The sequence below is a fragment of the Calidris pugnax genome, unplaced genomic scaffold (genome assembly GCF_001431845.1).
Source record: "Calidris pugnax isolate Ruff unplaced genomic scaffold, ASM143184v1 scaffold225, whole genome shotgun sequence".
NCBI classification, from domain to species: domain Eukaryota; kingdom Metazoa; phylum Chordata; class Aves; order Charadriiformes; family Scolopacidae; genus Calidris; species Calidris pugnax.
The window spans coordinates 4006654-4023034 of record NW_015091072.1 but is presented as its reverse complement, the minus strand read 5'-3'; the positions used below and the strand labels follow the sequence as shown (position 1 = coordinate 4023034).

General features: G+C 46.6%; 1 protein-coding gene across 1 annotated transcript in view; it reads right to left on the bottom strand.

Moving 5' to 3' along the window:
• ARHGAP31 (Rho GTPase activating protein 31) overlaps nucleotides 1-14442 on the bottom strand; it is a 62486-nt gene extending 48044 nt beyond the window's left edge. Inside the window, exon 1 of the mRNA XM_014957227.1 lies at nucleotides 14284-14442. Within this exon, the coding sequence (XP_014812713.1) occupies nucleotides 14284-14383 (100 nt within the window). The 5' untranslated portion in view covers nucleotides 14384-14442. The remainder of the gene's footprint in view (nucleotides 1-14283) is intronic.
• Nucleotides 14443-16381: the final 1939 nt, after the last annotated feature.

The window sequence follows — 16381 nt, the reverse complement described above, 5'->3', positions numbered from 1 at the left end:
GGGTTTGGTCCCAAAACCAGAATCAACTGAAATTGTTGCCAGTGACTTGTAAGGGGCAGTCCTTTCCATGAGCAGTAATGAACCATGTCCCATGGCGTGCAAAGAGAAAGCTGTGTTATTGCATATTCTCCCTTCTAAATCAGAGACTATAAAATGAAGACTGCAGTCTTGCAGAAATTCTTTGCAGCGGTTTTTTTTTCCTTGTATTTTTTTTGCAAGATTAGCAGAACTAAAGACAGTATCCTGGACAAATTCCAGTTTAGGGTAATCTCTTCTGCTATTTCGGATAGATGCTGCATTGTTTTTTCCATTTCCTAGACCCAGAGGTTAGATGGTAAATGACTGTCATGTTCTCTTCAAAGCTAAAATGTCACGTATAGCGGCAGAGGCCTCACTAACTCAGAAGGAAACTCTATAAACTTTTCTCTCTAGGTATGTAATGCCACCCCAGTGTTCCTCACATCTCCCTTGGAGGCTTTGTTATGGACCCTGAGACAGGCAAACTGAGTGAGTGCCATCCTTTTCTGCCCTCACTGTCATCCAATGTGGCACTCCCCAAAGCTGCAAGAGCCCACTCGTCAGTGTGATGAAAACAGCTGAGACCCTTCACATTTAACAATAATAGTAATAAAACCCATGCCAATAATGCTGAGAACTTTGTACCAAAAAGAAGACGATATCAGCACCATTTAACCACTGAGGGGAATAGGATGAAGAAAAAGGAGTGGCCTAAGGTGTCTCCCTGAGTCAAGCAGTGGCAGGAGCAGAGCTTGCCACTGGCAGTGTGACTCCTACCACTTCCTTTGCTCCATGCAATCTGAACTCCAATCTGAGCAACTCAGCCTTCGCTCGTGTACAGAGGAATTTAAAGAGAAAAGCAAAAGGTGTGCTTTTAAGCTGCTTGCATCTCCACCAGGTCACCAAACTGGATGCAAGATAAAGGAAGCCAAACTGGGGGTGTAAAAATCTCATTTCACATGTGAACGTCCATGCTCCCTTTTAACCACTGGTCAGTGCCTCAGCATAGGGCATGGAGTAGACAGCACTGCCTGGGGCACACGTGGAGCACTTCCCAATATTTCAGACACGCGTGTTGCTGGTAGCTTGCAAAAGTGCTCAGCTGAAACTGCTGACACGTGTCAAATCCCCCAAGCGGTGTTACTGGCCTGGCCAAAGGAGTTGGAGAAGCCATCTGGCCAGGGACACAGAGCCCACGTGCTGGGGGCCGGCCTCTTGCTCCCTGGGCTGGGATAATTGGACATTGTTCGGCTGCTGAATCGCCGCTCTGTCGGGCTGAGGACTTGTCTCGTAGGGACAAGCTAATTAACATGCAAACTGCCAAGGGAAGGAGAGGGTCAGAAATGGCCCTCACCCCATCCTCTCCCCCATAATAATCAGGAGGTCTGTGTGCAACCACAACACCCCGATGCAGGGAGGAAAGAATGGGTGGGGAAGGGGAAGGGAAGGGAGATGCTTCTTGAATACTTCCAATTCAAACACAAATATGGGAGACCTCGTCAAAATTAGGAGAGGATTTTCCTGCCATACCCAGGTTTTTGTTTCCAGTCAGTTCACTGTGAACTTGTGAGCAGATCCTGAAGCCCCCCGGAGATCTCAGTGGTGTGCAGTGCCACGCTTGCTGCCTTCTCTCCCTTGTCCCACACCAGCCAAGGCCTCGCTTCTCACCCCTGCAGCCCAACCAAAGAGCTGAAAGCACTTCAGAGACAACCTCTACACTGGTGTCAGCAGAGGTGAAGCACGTAGCACTATTACTATCAGCCTCTTTTCAAGGAGGAAGAAGTGGGGAAAGGGATAGAAATAAGGCATGTCACAAGCTAAAACATCTTTTCTCAAGCACAAGAATTGATGTTGGGAGCACCTGCATCGTCCCCAGCATCACAACTAAGTGCTTTCATATCCTGCAAACATTCTCTGTCAATCACATTTTTCTGATTTTTCCCATTCTCCCAAAAAAACCCACACGTCTCCCCTTTTTCTACCAATGCTCACTCAAATTTGCTTCATAGGTATGTAATGTTGCAAAGAAAAGCCTTGCTGTCACTCTTTGTCCATCTGCTAAATCCTTCCACTATCCTGCAGTGAGTTCAAAACTGTAGTAAGAGACACAGAAAAAATCCCAAGTAGGGAACCATTATTAGGGCAGGGATAAGCCTTCAAAGCCCCTAGGATACAGAGCTGCAGCTCATGTCTGTCTTTAATGACCAAGAGTTAACATCCATAATTTAACGAGCGCCGTACATCCTGAAATATTTCACAAACTGCACAAACAAGACTCACTCCACCCACCTCTAGGCTGGGAGGTGGCAGCTGTTGAGCTGGGCAGAGCAAAGCTACGTGACAGTTTAGGACACTGAGTGAAAAAAAACAAATCGTGGCTCCAGCTGAAATTGCTTCTGGAAAGGAAAAGAAGCAGCACAATGTGTACATGTGTAAAAAAAAATCCTATCCCCTAGAAAAAAAAGATAAACCAGAGCCTTTTATAAAGGATTGGGGGGGCCTTGCTTTACCCTGTGCCCAAACAGCAATGTTTCCCTAAATGATGCCAAGGCAGCAACTTGACTGAATTGATATTACGCTTGCCATCTTCTGAATCACCCACCCCATTCCTGCAGCAGATTTTTCTGGGCAACTCCCATGCAAGCGCTAAGCAGACATAAACCTGCTCAGGGCGTGATTGCTGCAAGCACAGCTTAAGGCTGAACAGCAGCACACTTATTGAGCTGCCATGTTTAGGAGCCTAAGTAGTATCCAGTTAATCTTCTCAAATCTCATTATTGCAGCAGAGTGACAGATGGGTATTTTTACCAGGCTAGAAATCAGGACTAATTAGGACTCCTAGCCCTTCTTTGTATTTATTACATTGGTTCCTTCCCCGCCTCTGAAGCACGTTTGCCAGCAGTGCTCGGGGGGTGCTGCCACCATCGCCAAGCTCTGCCTGTCACCCCGAGGACAGGTCACCAGTGCCTGGCTGATCTTGGGATAGGGATGCAGGAGGATGTCTAGAGGGGGACCCCAAATCAAAGCTATTGGGATCTGGAACTGAATTTCCTGACTCACACCCCGTTTGTGGCGTTACACAGCAAACCCTGGGCAGCAGCATGTGGGGCTTGCTATCGAGCCAGGAAGGAAGAAGAATGGACTCAATAGATCAAAACCAGCTCTTCCCATTTACCGCGATTAAGCCCGCCTTAGGCACCGAGGCTTGATCTATTGACTTTGGCAACATGTGCATACTGCCATCCTGGCAATAAAGTTATTGAAATGGGGGGGTGGGGAACCAAAAAACCCAACAAAGTAAGGGGAACTGAAAACACTTGAGAGAAGGGAAGAATCCCCCATGCCCCCTCTGTAACCCTGGACCGTCGCCTCAGGCCAAACCCCACACTCCTTTTAGAGGTTCCAGGACATTTGTTTTAACTTTTTTAGCTGCATTCCTCTACCTTGTTGTACTTCTGGTTTCCAGACAGGACTGGAAGGGAGAGAGCAGGATTATAGAAGGAAGTCTGTTGCTCTATTTTTCTGGCTTGATTAGAAGCAGAAGATGCAATAAATCTCACAAGAGAGTTTGTTCTCATTTAGCTTCTCCTGTAACTGAAACTACCTGACCAGAGCAAGGGTAAGGAAAATGCAATACCAAGAGGAGCACACTAGGAAGATAAAAAGAGAAAGCACAAAATGGTGAAGCTGTTCCTTTCTCTGATTTTGCATAAGGAGAGAAAGCAATTCAGTCCTGCTGACAGCTTATTTATTTCACACAAATTGCAGCGCAGACGCAAGGGATCCAGAAGGAGGCTCACCCTGCCTGATCACACCTCTGAACCTCCTGAGATGTGACTGCCATCACTACCAGCAGCACCATAATGAGAGATGAACAGAAAAACAAGCACTAGTTGCACCTGGAGCAAAGGGCTTTCCACAGGATGGTTGGCCCTGTTGTCCCTGTTGTGCTGCCAAGCTGCCTGTCCGCAACAGAACTGACAGTCACATTCCCTGCTAGAGATGGCACATATAGAATACTTATAGTATCAAAAATACCCCAACTGAAATACTCAGGTCCAGATAAACAAACCCCTCCCTTTTCTCCCAGTGTTCAGTGTTTGCTAATTCAGCGTTTTTTGATAAGCCAGTGAATACAGACAATGCGATCAGGCACAGATCTAGCCCAGGGATTCTCAGCCCTGCATCCCACTTGTAGGGAAAGTTTGTGAGCATGTCGGCACCTTTCAGGAAAAAAAAGACAGTACCAATGCTGCTGTGTTTGGTGAAAACCACAGTGGCATCCTCGAAATGAAGTTTGTACTGGAGAATCTGACCTGTTCTCCTGTCTAACTCTCTGTAGGAAACAAGTTACACAGGAGTGTCTCCTGAAACCCTTGGATGTTCAATCCCTATTTTAGGGATGCAGGTATATCTCCTCTAACCATTTCACCATATGACATTATTTAATTATGTTAAAAAACTAAATGCACACACATTTCCATATGGGAGAAAGCAAAGAAAGGACATGAGATGTAAGGAGAGCTTTTCATTTGGTTTGGGGCTTAGTTTTTGTTCTTTCTTTAACAGTTCTGTGCTTTACAGAACTAAACAAAGCCTCCCGTTCCACATGATAAATCTTCAAGCTGCTCCTGGCCCCAGAGAGCACAGGAGATAATAGCATTTCCAAAGGCATTTAGTTAGATGAGCCTTGAGTGTAGAAGAGGGCAGAGAGAGGAGCTGGAGATAAATGGCTATGAACCCAGCTCAGCTGCTCAGGGCATATTTCTGAGAGCAGCAGCCACAGCTGAGAATCCTGCACGGGGATGCACATTTCCCCTCCCCTTGCCCGGTCCCTGTGCTGGAGAAGGGCACGTAAGAACAGCCACCTCGAACGGAAGAATTCGGGCCACAAGCCCCCTGTTTGGTGCACAGTGCCTTTAGGGAGGCTGTACAACCACCACCTGAGGAAGGTGTGCTGCTTCATAGTATTCTTTATAGGCTCTCTATTAAGCCAAGGCTCTGCAAAGCTTTCATCACATGCAGCATATGAACATATTCTATAAAGCATACATTAATTTGTTTGAGCTGGCCAGCAGCAAGACTGCAGAAACCATTAAAGAACAGCAGCCCTTTATGAAAAGACAATTCGTTTTTAGCATTAACCGGGCCAGAAATGATCCTTAACACTACCCCAATTGCATGTTAGTTATTGACTGACATTTCCAGCCCAAGCTGGGAGACCAAGTTTCTGGTAGAAACTGTATAAATTACCAGGAATATGAGAAGAACTAGGAAGAATGTTGCCAGCAGGTCAAGGGATGTGGTCTTTCCCCTCTGTTCAACAGTGGTGAGCCCACACCTGGAGTCCTGTGTCCAGCTCTGGGCTTCCCAGTACAAGAACGACACAGACTTACTGGAGCAAGCCTGGCTCAGGGCCACAATGATGAAGGGACTGGAGTACCTCTCATATGAGGAGAAGCTGAGAGAGCTGGGACTGTTCAGACTGGATAAGAGAAGGATCACGAGGGATCTTATCGATGCGTACAAATATCTGATGGGAAAGAATGAAGGAGCCAGGATCTTCTCACTGGTGCACATTGACAGGACATGAGACACAAATCTTAAAAAGTGACATTCCACCTGAACACAGCATTTCTTACTGTGACAGTAGTCAAAGGCTGAAACAGGTTGCCCAGAGAGGTTGTGGAGTCTCCACCTGTGGAGATATTTAAAACTCAACTGGACACAGTCCTAGGCAAGCAGCTCTAGCTGACCTTACTCTTGCAGGTCTAGAAAATCTCAAGAGCTCATGTCAATAATTCTGTGATTCTGTAACATTTTCTGCTGCCCTTAAGGTAACTCTTCCCACATGCACATTAAATTGCCTAAGTCCAAGTGGCCATCCAGTGAAGCCAGCATTGCTTGGCACTAGGGCTGTCACACAGACCATCAGCTGGCCCAGGATGGAGGTAGGCTGGTTTGAACCTTGGCCAGGCTGCTGCTCCCAAACGAGAGGACAGCAATGGAGACAGAGGAGGCAGTGAAAGGCAAGTGCAAAACGTGTGGGTTTTGCTTTATCCCTTTTGGTGCACTGTTGAGATCAAACATGCCTCCGCTGGGCTGAAAAGGGGGAACCTAATCCAGCTGCAGGGTTGTGTTCATGGCAGGAGAGTGAGACAGAAGAGGACTGGGACTTCCCTGTCCAGTTACATGGGGTGTGCTAAAAGACTTGCAGTGTCAGGGACCAAACTCCTCGCTCTCACACAGAATGATAACATTAATTTGGCACTTAAGTGAGGGTGAAGTTTAATATTGGTGTCTATAACTTCATTATATGCAAGGGCTTAGACATTTGACAACAAGATAGGTTTCAAGCCCATGGTAAGTAATTTCATATCTGAATCACACTGGTGCAGAAGACCAGAAAGTCTGCTTGTGGTTTCAGATAAATATAGAAAACAGAGGCTTACATTATTGAATTAAGTATGAAAGTTAATAATACAGTCAGCACAGTTGCCCCACGTTATTTAATTTAACACTAAATTCAATTTATGTTACACTGTTTTCTGTCTGTGTCCATTGTAAACATGCTGTAGATATCTTTTTTGTTGTTGACAATGCAAAACACATTCACTGAAGTTATCAGCAGAGAAGATGAAGACTCCAGCATACGAACAAAGGACAGCTGGGGCTTTAGGTTCTGGGAACGTATGGAAAGTAGACACTAATAGACAACTAGCAACACTAGTTGCCCTTAAAACAACCAATGGTGAAGCCAATTAGCAGCCTCTGTATTGTAATAAGGTATCTGGAGGTTTCTGTTTCAAAGCTCCAAGTGGCACCCTGTTGGTGGTTCAGGACTGGAGGCAGATGCTAGTAAGTCTCCATCCTTTAATCACCCTCAGAGATCCAGTCGAAGCGGTGATGTGGGCAGTCAATCTGACAGCCACCCCACCCCAGGCCCTTCAGAGCAGGCCTGGGTATAGCATTACTGCCAGGCTGTTTTCATTTCCCCTATTACTGTTAAAGGAGAAACACTGGAGCAGAAATCTTTGGCACATCCCTAACTGCCAGCAAATGTTGCTGCTGCGGAACTGCGTCATACATGCAAAACCCACGTTACAGATGCAATATTTCTAGTAATTTGTTTGTGTCATGAGTTCTCCAAACTAGAACAAGGCCTACACCAAAACTTTGGATCCAAGCACTGCAGACAATTGGTGATCTCCCAGTCTGCTTGTTCACCATGTCTACATCAGTCTATGCTGTACAACCACCTTGCTCAGTGTATTTCCTTGAACCTTTGAGAGCTGTGGTACCACAAGCAGTGAAGTCCCTACTCCTTGGTTTCCCAAGACCAGACAAAATCAGCTGTTACCAACAAAGAGAAAATATTTGCTAAATCAAGATACATTTTCTAGTGTAGAATGTGCAGGCCAAACATGCGATTCACACTGTTCACAGGAGTTGGGGGAAAGGCAGGATCAAAGTGGGGCTCAGTGCATGCGCACGACACGTGTGCCTCCTGCAGTGCTTGGTGAGGGAATGTTAAGCAGGAGGCAGCGTGGAAGAGCCCTCTGCTAATCACACAGCACTAGCAATGGGAAGTCAGTACACAACCAGGAGCTGAGCTCGCAACACAAATGTCTAAATGCAGTAACACTGTGCCACAGAGATGCAAAAATCCAGCTCCCAGGAACCAGAAACAGATTGAGGAAGTAACACAAACATCATCCAAAACAAGGAGGAACAGCGGAGTAACAGAAGCGGACAGATGGCTTCTGTTCTCGTTGTTCCCAGTGTCTTGTTGCTCTCACTTTGTTGCCATAGAGGCTGATATCTGGGACTCATAATGTGATGCTCCACTTGTGAGAGCGGGTGGAGAAAAAGCAAACTTTACTTTATTAGTAATTTCCCCCTCACTATCCATTTTGGTGGCAGAGTTTCTCACTCCCATGTCAGCTGGACATGCCTTCCCAGACTCTGAAAGGCCAAGGAGCTGGTTTCCCCCCGAGCCCAGCCCAGCTCCTCCGCCTGCCAATTCGTGTACTGAGCCCTCAGGGCCGTTCTGCCACAGATCTCCACCACTGTACAATAATACAGTCCCCCTTCTTTTGCCCCAAACTTCAGAGCCCAACTGTCCCTTTTGCTTCCATCACAAAGATGAAGGGATGCAGCCTTAAGTATACACACAGGCTGCATGACTACAGCCAGGGACCAGACCCCACAGAGCACAGGTCAGTGTATCAGCAGTATGAAAATGTAGAGCAGACTGCAGCAGCACAGCAGATTTAAAAAAAAAAAGAGGACTGATGCATTTCAAGCCAGCCCAAGAGGCTGTTCTCCCCTTTTCTTCCAAGCCCTTGCAGCTTCCTTCCTTGCAGGAAGACAAGTGTTTGTATAGACTCAGAGTAAGGTAGGTCAGGGAAGAGATCTGGATTGAAAGCAACCTGGGCACAAAGAGGAAAAAAAAAAGGTTTCTTTTCAGCTTGATCAGTTCTTGAGACAGAAATCCCCAGTGCCACAATTTCTAATTTTGAGAGCAGGATGAATGCAGCTCTTCATTCTTCTGCGGCAGATTAAATGAGTGTGTGGCATTTTCATTTTTCCAAGGGGACTTCAAAAAAAAAAAAAAAAGCCTTGTCTTTTTCTCTACATTACCATTAATCATCTTTCAGCAGTTTTTCCAGGATTTTCTGCATTCATCTCTAACCAAAAGCACCTAACCAAAACATGGGCTTGCATTCACTTCAAAACATCAATGCAGGAAAAACAGCTTAAAAAATCCCCAAAATCTAAGTGGACACAAATGCATCTGTGTGTGGTACACGTTTACATGTGCTATGGACTTGCATGCACCCTCACACACATCCCTGCATGCTCTAATCCCATAAATACATACATTCTGAACATGCAAGTGTGAGGAACGAAAGCCACACGACCTAGAAAAGCTGCTTCACATCTGGGTAGCAGCTTAGATGATTGGCTCCGAAAGGAGCCTGTTCTTGAAGCAGACTATGTTCGTCCTGAGTGACAGGCCTCCTCATCCATCTGAGCACAGATGAGGCAGCTTCACAACGAAACATATAGCATCAAAATCAGGCAGAAGGAAGCATGCTAAGGGGCTGTTCCAAAACAGCCAAAGAGTATCCAAGGCTACCTTTGCTTTGTACAAAACACATTACTGCTTAATTACCGGTACTGTTTTCCCTCAGAAATGCTTGTCTATCCTACAGTAAAGTCTTGGCCTACTGCAACTCTCAAAAGTGGTTAAGATCCTGCTTGGGGAGTCAGTGCCAGTCAGAGCTCCCATGTTTTTATGAGACCACTAACACTAAATGAAACTTCTTCACTCTTTGGTTCAAATGCAGTTGTGACAAGGCAGAAGCAGTCATTGCACAGCCCACACAACACAGAAGGACATCATGTGGGCTACCCATATTTTTGTCTCCTTCCCCGTATTACAATCCAGGGGCTTGTAAGGGTTTCCTCACCCATCTCCATGTGCTACATTTGCAGACAACAGTTCTCTTTCCCTCCCGGTCCTCAGGGAGTGCTGCTGGCCATCCCTGCTCTCTGCCATGGCAAGAAGGAGCCTCAAGTGGAGAGCATGAGGGTGTTGGTGGCTTCAGAGCTCTTTAAATGAAGCAGGTCTATTTCTATAGCTCTATTTCTATAGCAAATAACAAACAAAGCCAATAAGCAGTGTTAGACAAAGAGACAGAAAGTGCTTTGGGTGCCACAGGCTTAGGATGAGAGACGTTGAGGGAGCTGTGGGGAGTGTGGGAGGGGGTTAAGGGGAAAAGCTGATCTCATTGCATCCCAACCAGACAACATCAGGCAGGAAACAGATGTGCAAGAAACCACAGAGGGGTACAGCAACAGCAGAATTAACTCTCCAGCAAATCGGGAAACCTAGTACGCACAGAACTGACCTGCACCCTGAGAATAAGGTGTCTAATCTGAGGTTTGGCTTTTTGCAGTCCTGGTGGCACCTGCTATCCCAACATCTAGACACCATCACACTAAAAAGGAAGGAAATGATTCAGCCTTTCTCCAAGTCCTACCTGACTCTAAGCAAATGAAGAAAAGGCAGGTCTGAATCAGTAGCAGTTCCTACGCAAAAAGCTGGATTGTCTTTTACCAGCACAATCAAATTTTTATAGATGCTGTGTCTATTTCCACTTTAAAAAATGGAAGTTGTATCTAGTTGTGTACCTGAAATCCCAGTCTCAATCTCCCACAGTTACAAGTACCAAGAATATTAAACTCCATTTTGACTTAGTCCCTCTCCCTTTAGCAGCTTTGACTTTTTCAGCCCACTCTTACAACACTTCTCTGATATAACAAGACTACTCTTTGCGACTGTTTTCTAAGGCAGTTCAGACTGTCCTGCCCTAACTAAGGCTTGTGCATAACCTTGAGTCTTGTATCCTCTGCTGGCCCATCCATCACTAGGAAATTATACTGTTGTTATTACAGGAACTGGGGGTCTGACATGCAGCTCCCATTGACTTCAGCAGAGGCACTATGTGCTTTTCTCCTCTGGAAATCATGCTGTTTATTGAGAGGCCAAAATATGGCTGTAATGTTAGTAGTTCAGGGCTAATATCTGTTAGCTCCATTGCACCCCTACAACACTAATAAAGTTTGACAGAGGAAAATATTTCAGTAGAGGAAATCAGCACTAACAGCCCAAACCCTGACACTGCTTTCTAGTGAAGCTCTGACACTCCAGAAGATAGCTTGCCTACATGTTCAGATTCAGTGCTGGCAGTGACAGAAGAGGGACGATGCGAAATCGGATGAACTTTACTCATTGGTATTGCCAGCCACCATTCTTTTATGTCTTATGTGAGATTTTCCTGAAATCCACTGCTGTTAAAGTCATTGTTTGAGAATTTTAGTGGGAAGGAAGAAAAGCTATTTTTTTTTCCAAATTTCTAGCCCTCTTGCCAATAGAAAGACTTGAAAATGCAACTCAGATGCACACTGAAGTTTCAGAAAACAGAAAGCAGAAAGAGAACTCAGCACTGATTTTTATTTAATCTCATGGTTTTTGTGGCCTGAGTCATGATTTTAAATGCTTGGGAGCACTGATAGCAGTCTGCCCCCGTAAGGATTGTGACCAGTGTCTGTGTAGAGAATGCCAGCAGGAAAAGGCCAAGTAGGGTCAAATGTGGTAGTGACAGGAACTGACTTGAAATACAGTAAATTCAACACATCTGACCTTCGAACCAAGCCAGCAGACAGCAACATCTGTCCGTGGTCAGATTGGACAGAATGGACCTGGGTCAGATTTGAAGAATCAACTTTGTATCATATCTTTAGTCTCCTGAGCTATTCCACTGTACCTGCTAAAGTATTTTAATCTACACCACTCTTAAATTCTTTGTAATTCTGCCACAGCTTTATTGTATTATCATAAAGCTCTTTATAACAAGGCCTTAGGTACATCTGTCTGGTAAGGGAGACAGAAAAATCTTTTCACTCTTTACTGAAACGCAGCCATCTCTGAGGCAGACCAAAGCAAGTTATTAAACAGTTAAATGACAGGAGAGGAAATTCTGATACCTTAAGCAGAATATAATTCTCTCCACTGGAATTTGGCAACAACACAGGGACTAAGATCCTTGCAGAAAGCACAAGCTGCTCTTCAACAACCGCAAGCATGTAGGAAATCAAGTTGTGCATCTCCTCCACAAAGCACCACACAAGTAGTGCAGCACCCCCTAACTGTAACGGCCATGTACTAATCCAGAGGGGAAAAAAGCCAAATTGAATTGTCTACACTAGCCTTGGCACTAGTCCCCTGTGCTCCCTTTGCCATCCCCAGCACCAGCAAAGCAGGTCTCCTCTTCACCAGTGCGAGCAAACAGGACCAGTCACACAAAGCACCACTGCAGAATGGCATAAAGCAGACCTGAGCATGAAAGCACAACCCATCAGACTTGTGTCCTGCCTGTCCTACAGCCTCCTCTTCTTTTATAATTAACCCTCCTGGGTGCATTGTAAAACTTGCTTTTACAAAGGTCCAAACCAAAACATTTTCTGGACAGTAACCAAAGCGTTCTCCTCCTTCTCATTACTTCCAGATACCGTTAACAATCTTACATCTTCATTGCTTCCACGTAGGGAACAAGCAGGGCCTGCATCCCACCAGTTAAACACGTAGCACTATCTAAAGCAGAGAGAATGTTATCGCTTTACATCTCTACCAAAGCCCCTGCTTGCAGGAGCACTAGCTTATCACTGGGAATAATTCTTAGCAGGACAATTCAACTATCCCCAAATTAACCATCGCTCATACCCTACATGCTCTTCTTATTTTGTTTCATAGTTACAGGCTGCACGTTTGTGATGTCCTGGTGACATCTGAACCTTCATTTCTTCCCAAGAAGTCACTTTGGCATTCTTTGCCACTTTCCTGCTTCCTAGAGCCCTACCAGCAAAAAAAAAAAAAAAAAAATCAGCATCTTTAATTCTCTCTCTTCTTCCTCTCTCTTCTCTCTGTCCCAACAAATTGAATTGTACCAATCTAACTTACACCCTTCTCAATAAACCTGTAACAATTGAGTCTTTCATTTCTGGATCCCACAGCACTGGGCAACGGGATGTGCTATTCAGCAAATAGCAGTACTGCATAAAGGGAAAGGAACTTCATATTCTCCCCCACTGCTCCTCAGCACTGAGATAAGTAGGTTGGAACTGGGAACCATCCCACAAATGAGACTTGAGACAATGTCCTTCTCTCTTGTGCCCAAAAAACTATTTTAAAAAACTATGGGATTTTGGATAATAAATTTTGCTATGCTGGCCTAATTTCAACTGCAGTAACTATGTTTCTCCCTTTAAAATCCCCCTTTCTGCTTCAACTGAATATACTGCCTGTGCCTGCCTTCCCTGCGTTGTTTTTCAGTGTTCCTGTAAACAGCTGTAAATTGTTCCTCCACCACAGCAGCTCATGTTAGCACTGGATGGAATTTATCTGTACCTCTCTCTGGCAAAGAGGTATCAGTTCATTAAGTCTGGGTTTCCTGCTATTTTAATTCAATTGCCGTTAAGATACAGTAATTGTTATGGATGACTCACAATGAAACTGAATTACTAGGTTTCCCCCATACCTAAATAAATGCATATATATAAGATTTTAACTTAGTGATATATGTATCACGCCCTCTTCACTGTGCAATGGAAAGGACTACTGTTATGTAGTCCATCCCTCTGCCAGTGATTCCACACTGGACTTCATCAGCCATGCTCATCAGCAAATGAAAGACCTGATTGTACAGCCCTCCCCATACAAAGCTGACATTGCTGCTAGAAGCTTTTTTTCCCTTGGAGTAGCCTGATGTGGGTAAAAGTTAAGTAATTCAAACTGGAACATAATGCTAAACCTGGAACATAATGCTCACATCGGGGATGGTAACAGGCATGTATTTATTTTTCCTCTTGCTCAACTGCAGGTCTTTCTGTATGCCAAACTCTCAACTGCTTCCCTCGTCATCCAACCCTCTTTAAGAAAAGTCGTTCTGCTCCTTCCCTCATCCAGGACTGACTGTTTCAAGCTCAGGACCCTCTGATCTTATTGCAGTTACTTCTTGTCTGAGCTACCATATTCTCATTCGATATCTGGGGGCATGGAGGTCAGGGGGAGGAGGAGAGGAGTGAAAGATAACAGGCAGGGTAGTGAAAATATTAGCTCAGCTGCCCCTTACACCTCACATCCATCCCTACTCCACCCCACCCCCAGTCTCTATCCTGTCTCCATCCAGCAGCGAAAGGTCAATACGGGAACTGTGCTGGAGCCCATGAGGGGCAGATGGGATGTTCCCAGTTCCTCCCTACAACCCTGCAACACTCTAGTCCCGTGGACTTCGGAAGGATTTCCAAGTCTGGGAGGAGGCAACGCTAAGCACAGTTCTGATTTCCAAACCTAGCTCCGTAAAAGCCTGCTACCCCCTTCCACAGCCAGGCATCACAACATACAGGTGGCCACCTCTGTCTGCACTTCGGCAGCCCAAGAGCCCTAGCCCAGTCCTTTCCACACACACAGCGCTACTCATGCAAGGGTCATGCAGACGCGTCACCAAAGCAATCTTCCGATTGTTCATTCATTGTGAGTAACTGGGCAGTGACTCCACTTTCCGGGGATAAACCAGCTCCAGGTTGTCTAGCCCTCAGCCTTGGGAAAGGTCCGATTCGCAGTCCTACCAGTAAAAAAAAAAGGGGGACGCGCGCTCTGCTCCTCCACTACCAGAGTGAGAATAAAGAGGCATTTACCATCCTGCCCAGAGCTCTCCAGATACTCCGTCAGGTCGCAGCCGAACGCGCTCGCGGCTCCCTTCCTCTTGAGTTTCTGCTTGGCTCCCTTGTTCTTCATGAGGTTAGTCCCAAAAGAGGTTTTCCCCCCTCCTGCCTTGCCCCCCTCCCCCCCGGCCTCACGCTGGGCGGCAAAAATCTTGCTCTTCTCAGACCACCGCCCGTGTCCCGCTCCCAGGGAGTAACATCGGGGGTCCCGTACAGCGTCCAGCTGGAGAAGTAAACATTAATCCCCACCAGATGTTGAGCTGCTCCTGTGGCAGAGGAAGGTCAGGGTGAGAGGAGGCTCCCCAGCCAGCGGCAGCAGCAATCATAGCCCGAGCCCGGAAGGGTTCTCATCAGAGGGAAGTGGGTGGTGGACGGGTGCCCGCATCGGAGCTGGCAAGTTGGGGGCAGGCGACGGTGGTGGGGGGACGTCTTTCCTTCAGCACGGTCCCGGGACCCTCCACGGCCACCTTCTGGGTTTTGTCAGCCACGCTGTCGCCACTTCCAGCAGAAAGCGTCCCAGTCTGGTCTTCCTTCTCTCAGCTTTTGGAGGAGACTGGAAGTTCAAACGGACTAATGAAAAGGGACTGGGGAAGAGTCTGCACAAGGCTCCTCTTTGGCTCCCCCCCTTCCCCTCCTCCTGCCTTCGGACAGTTATAGAGGAATGAGAAACCAGCTTCCTGTTCTGACTCCCGCTCGCTCGCGCTCTCCTTTCCCCCGTTTTACAAATCCTAGGATTATCCAGCTCAAAAAAATGCCGAAAGGAAGTTAGCTGGGGAGGGGGGGAGGCGGACGACAGTTTTTGGCAGTAAAGTGCATATGTGTGTGTGTGTGTGTGCAAAAGGCTGAGGGAAGGCGGGGAGAGGAGTTGGGGGACGGGGATGGGGATTCGGGGGGGAGGAAGAGGGAAAGCCTGTCCTGACAGTCGACAGATAACGGACTGCCTGACTGCCTGAGAGGAAATCACAGTGAGCCGAGCCCAGCCGCAGCCGGCAGCACGGTCAGGCGCTTCCTGCACTACCAAGGCTCAGCTCTGCAAAGGCCCGAGGAGGGGCCGGCGAGGAGGAGAGAGACCAGAAGCAGCTCCAGTAAATCTCTGCCTTCTGTTCATCCAGTCCTTCGTCGCAAGGCGTCTTCCTGCCCTTTGACTCTGTCACTTTGGGATTTGCCTTTTGCTCCAGAGGTGCAGGCTGGTGCTACCCCAAGGCACAAGAGTTGCGGCAGAAAGTTGGGAAACAAGAGAGGGGGGAGGAGGGAAAGATTCAGCTGCCTTCTACCCAGCTCCCCGGCAAGCAGAAACAGATGCTGTCCAGGCATCTAAGTTCATGTACTTTTGAGTAAGCTCTCAGAAAAACCTCCCCTTGACCGACAAAGGGTTTTAAAAACAAGGAACAGAAATCACCCGGTAGCAGCAAGAGAAATGGGACAGGTCTGCCTTGAACACTGAGTCTTGTCATCCTCTGCCAACACCTTTCTAGTCTAACCTTCAGTACATGCTCGTCTCTGCTCGTAAGAGAGGTCACTTGAGCTTTCTCCACATTTTTTATCCCAGAAACTCAACCTCTTTACACAACTGGGTATGCCGGTGGGTTGCATGCTTCACCTAAGGAGGCAAATTTAACTCTGCTAAGGCTTCACCATCACCTCTTGTTCCACGCCAAATATAACTGTATGGGTCTGGGTGAAAAATAAACAAACAAATGAAAAACAGGAAATTGCAGCTTTTCGCCAAAAATCAGACCAAAGACGAGGAGAGTAGTTTTTGTTTGGAGGAAAACTGGTCACGAAACGGAGCAAAGGACTTGCTTAACCCACCTCCCTCCTCAATCCTGAGCTCTGCACCCTCCCGCAGCAGAGGAACCCCATCCCCTCCCACACACCTCACCCCTTTATTTTGACAAAGAGACATTTTTCAGAGAAATCAATCCTCCAACCGTGAGCCAGCTGCTGCGAAAAGCCATTCAAGTTCTGTTTGTTGGTATGGTAAATTTCCCCCCCCCCCCCTCAAAAGTGTTGGATGTTATCCCTTCACATACAAGAGAAAAAACCCTAAGAGCCCTACTGAAGGACCTGA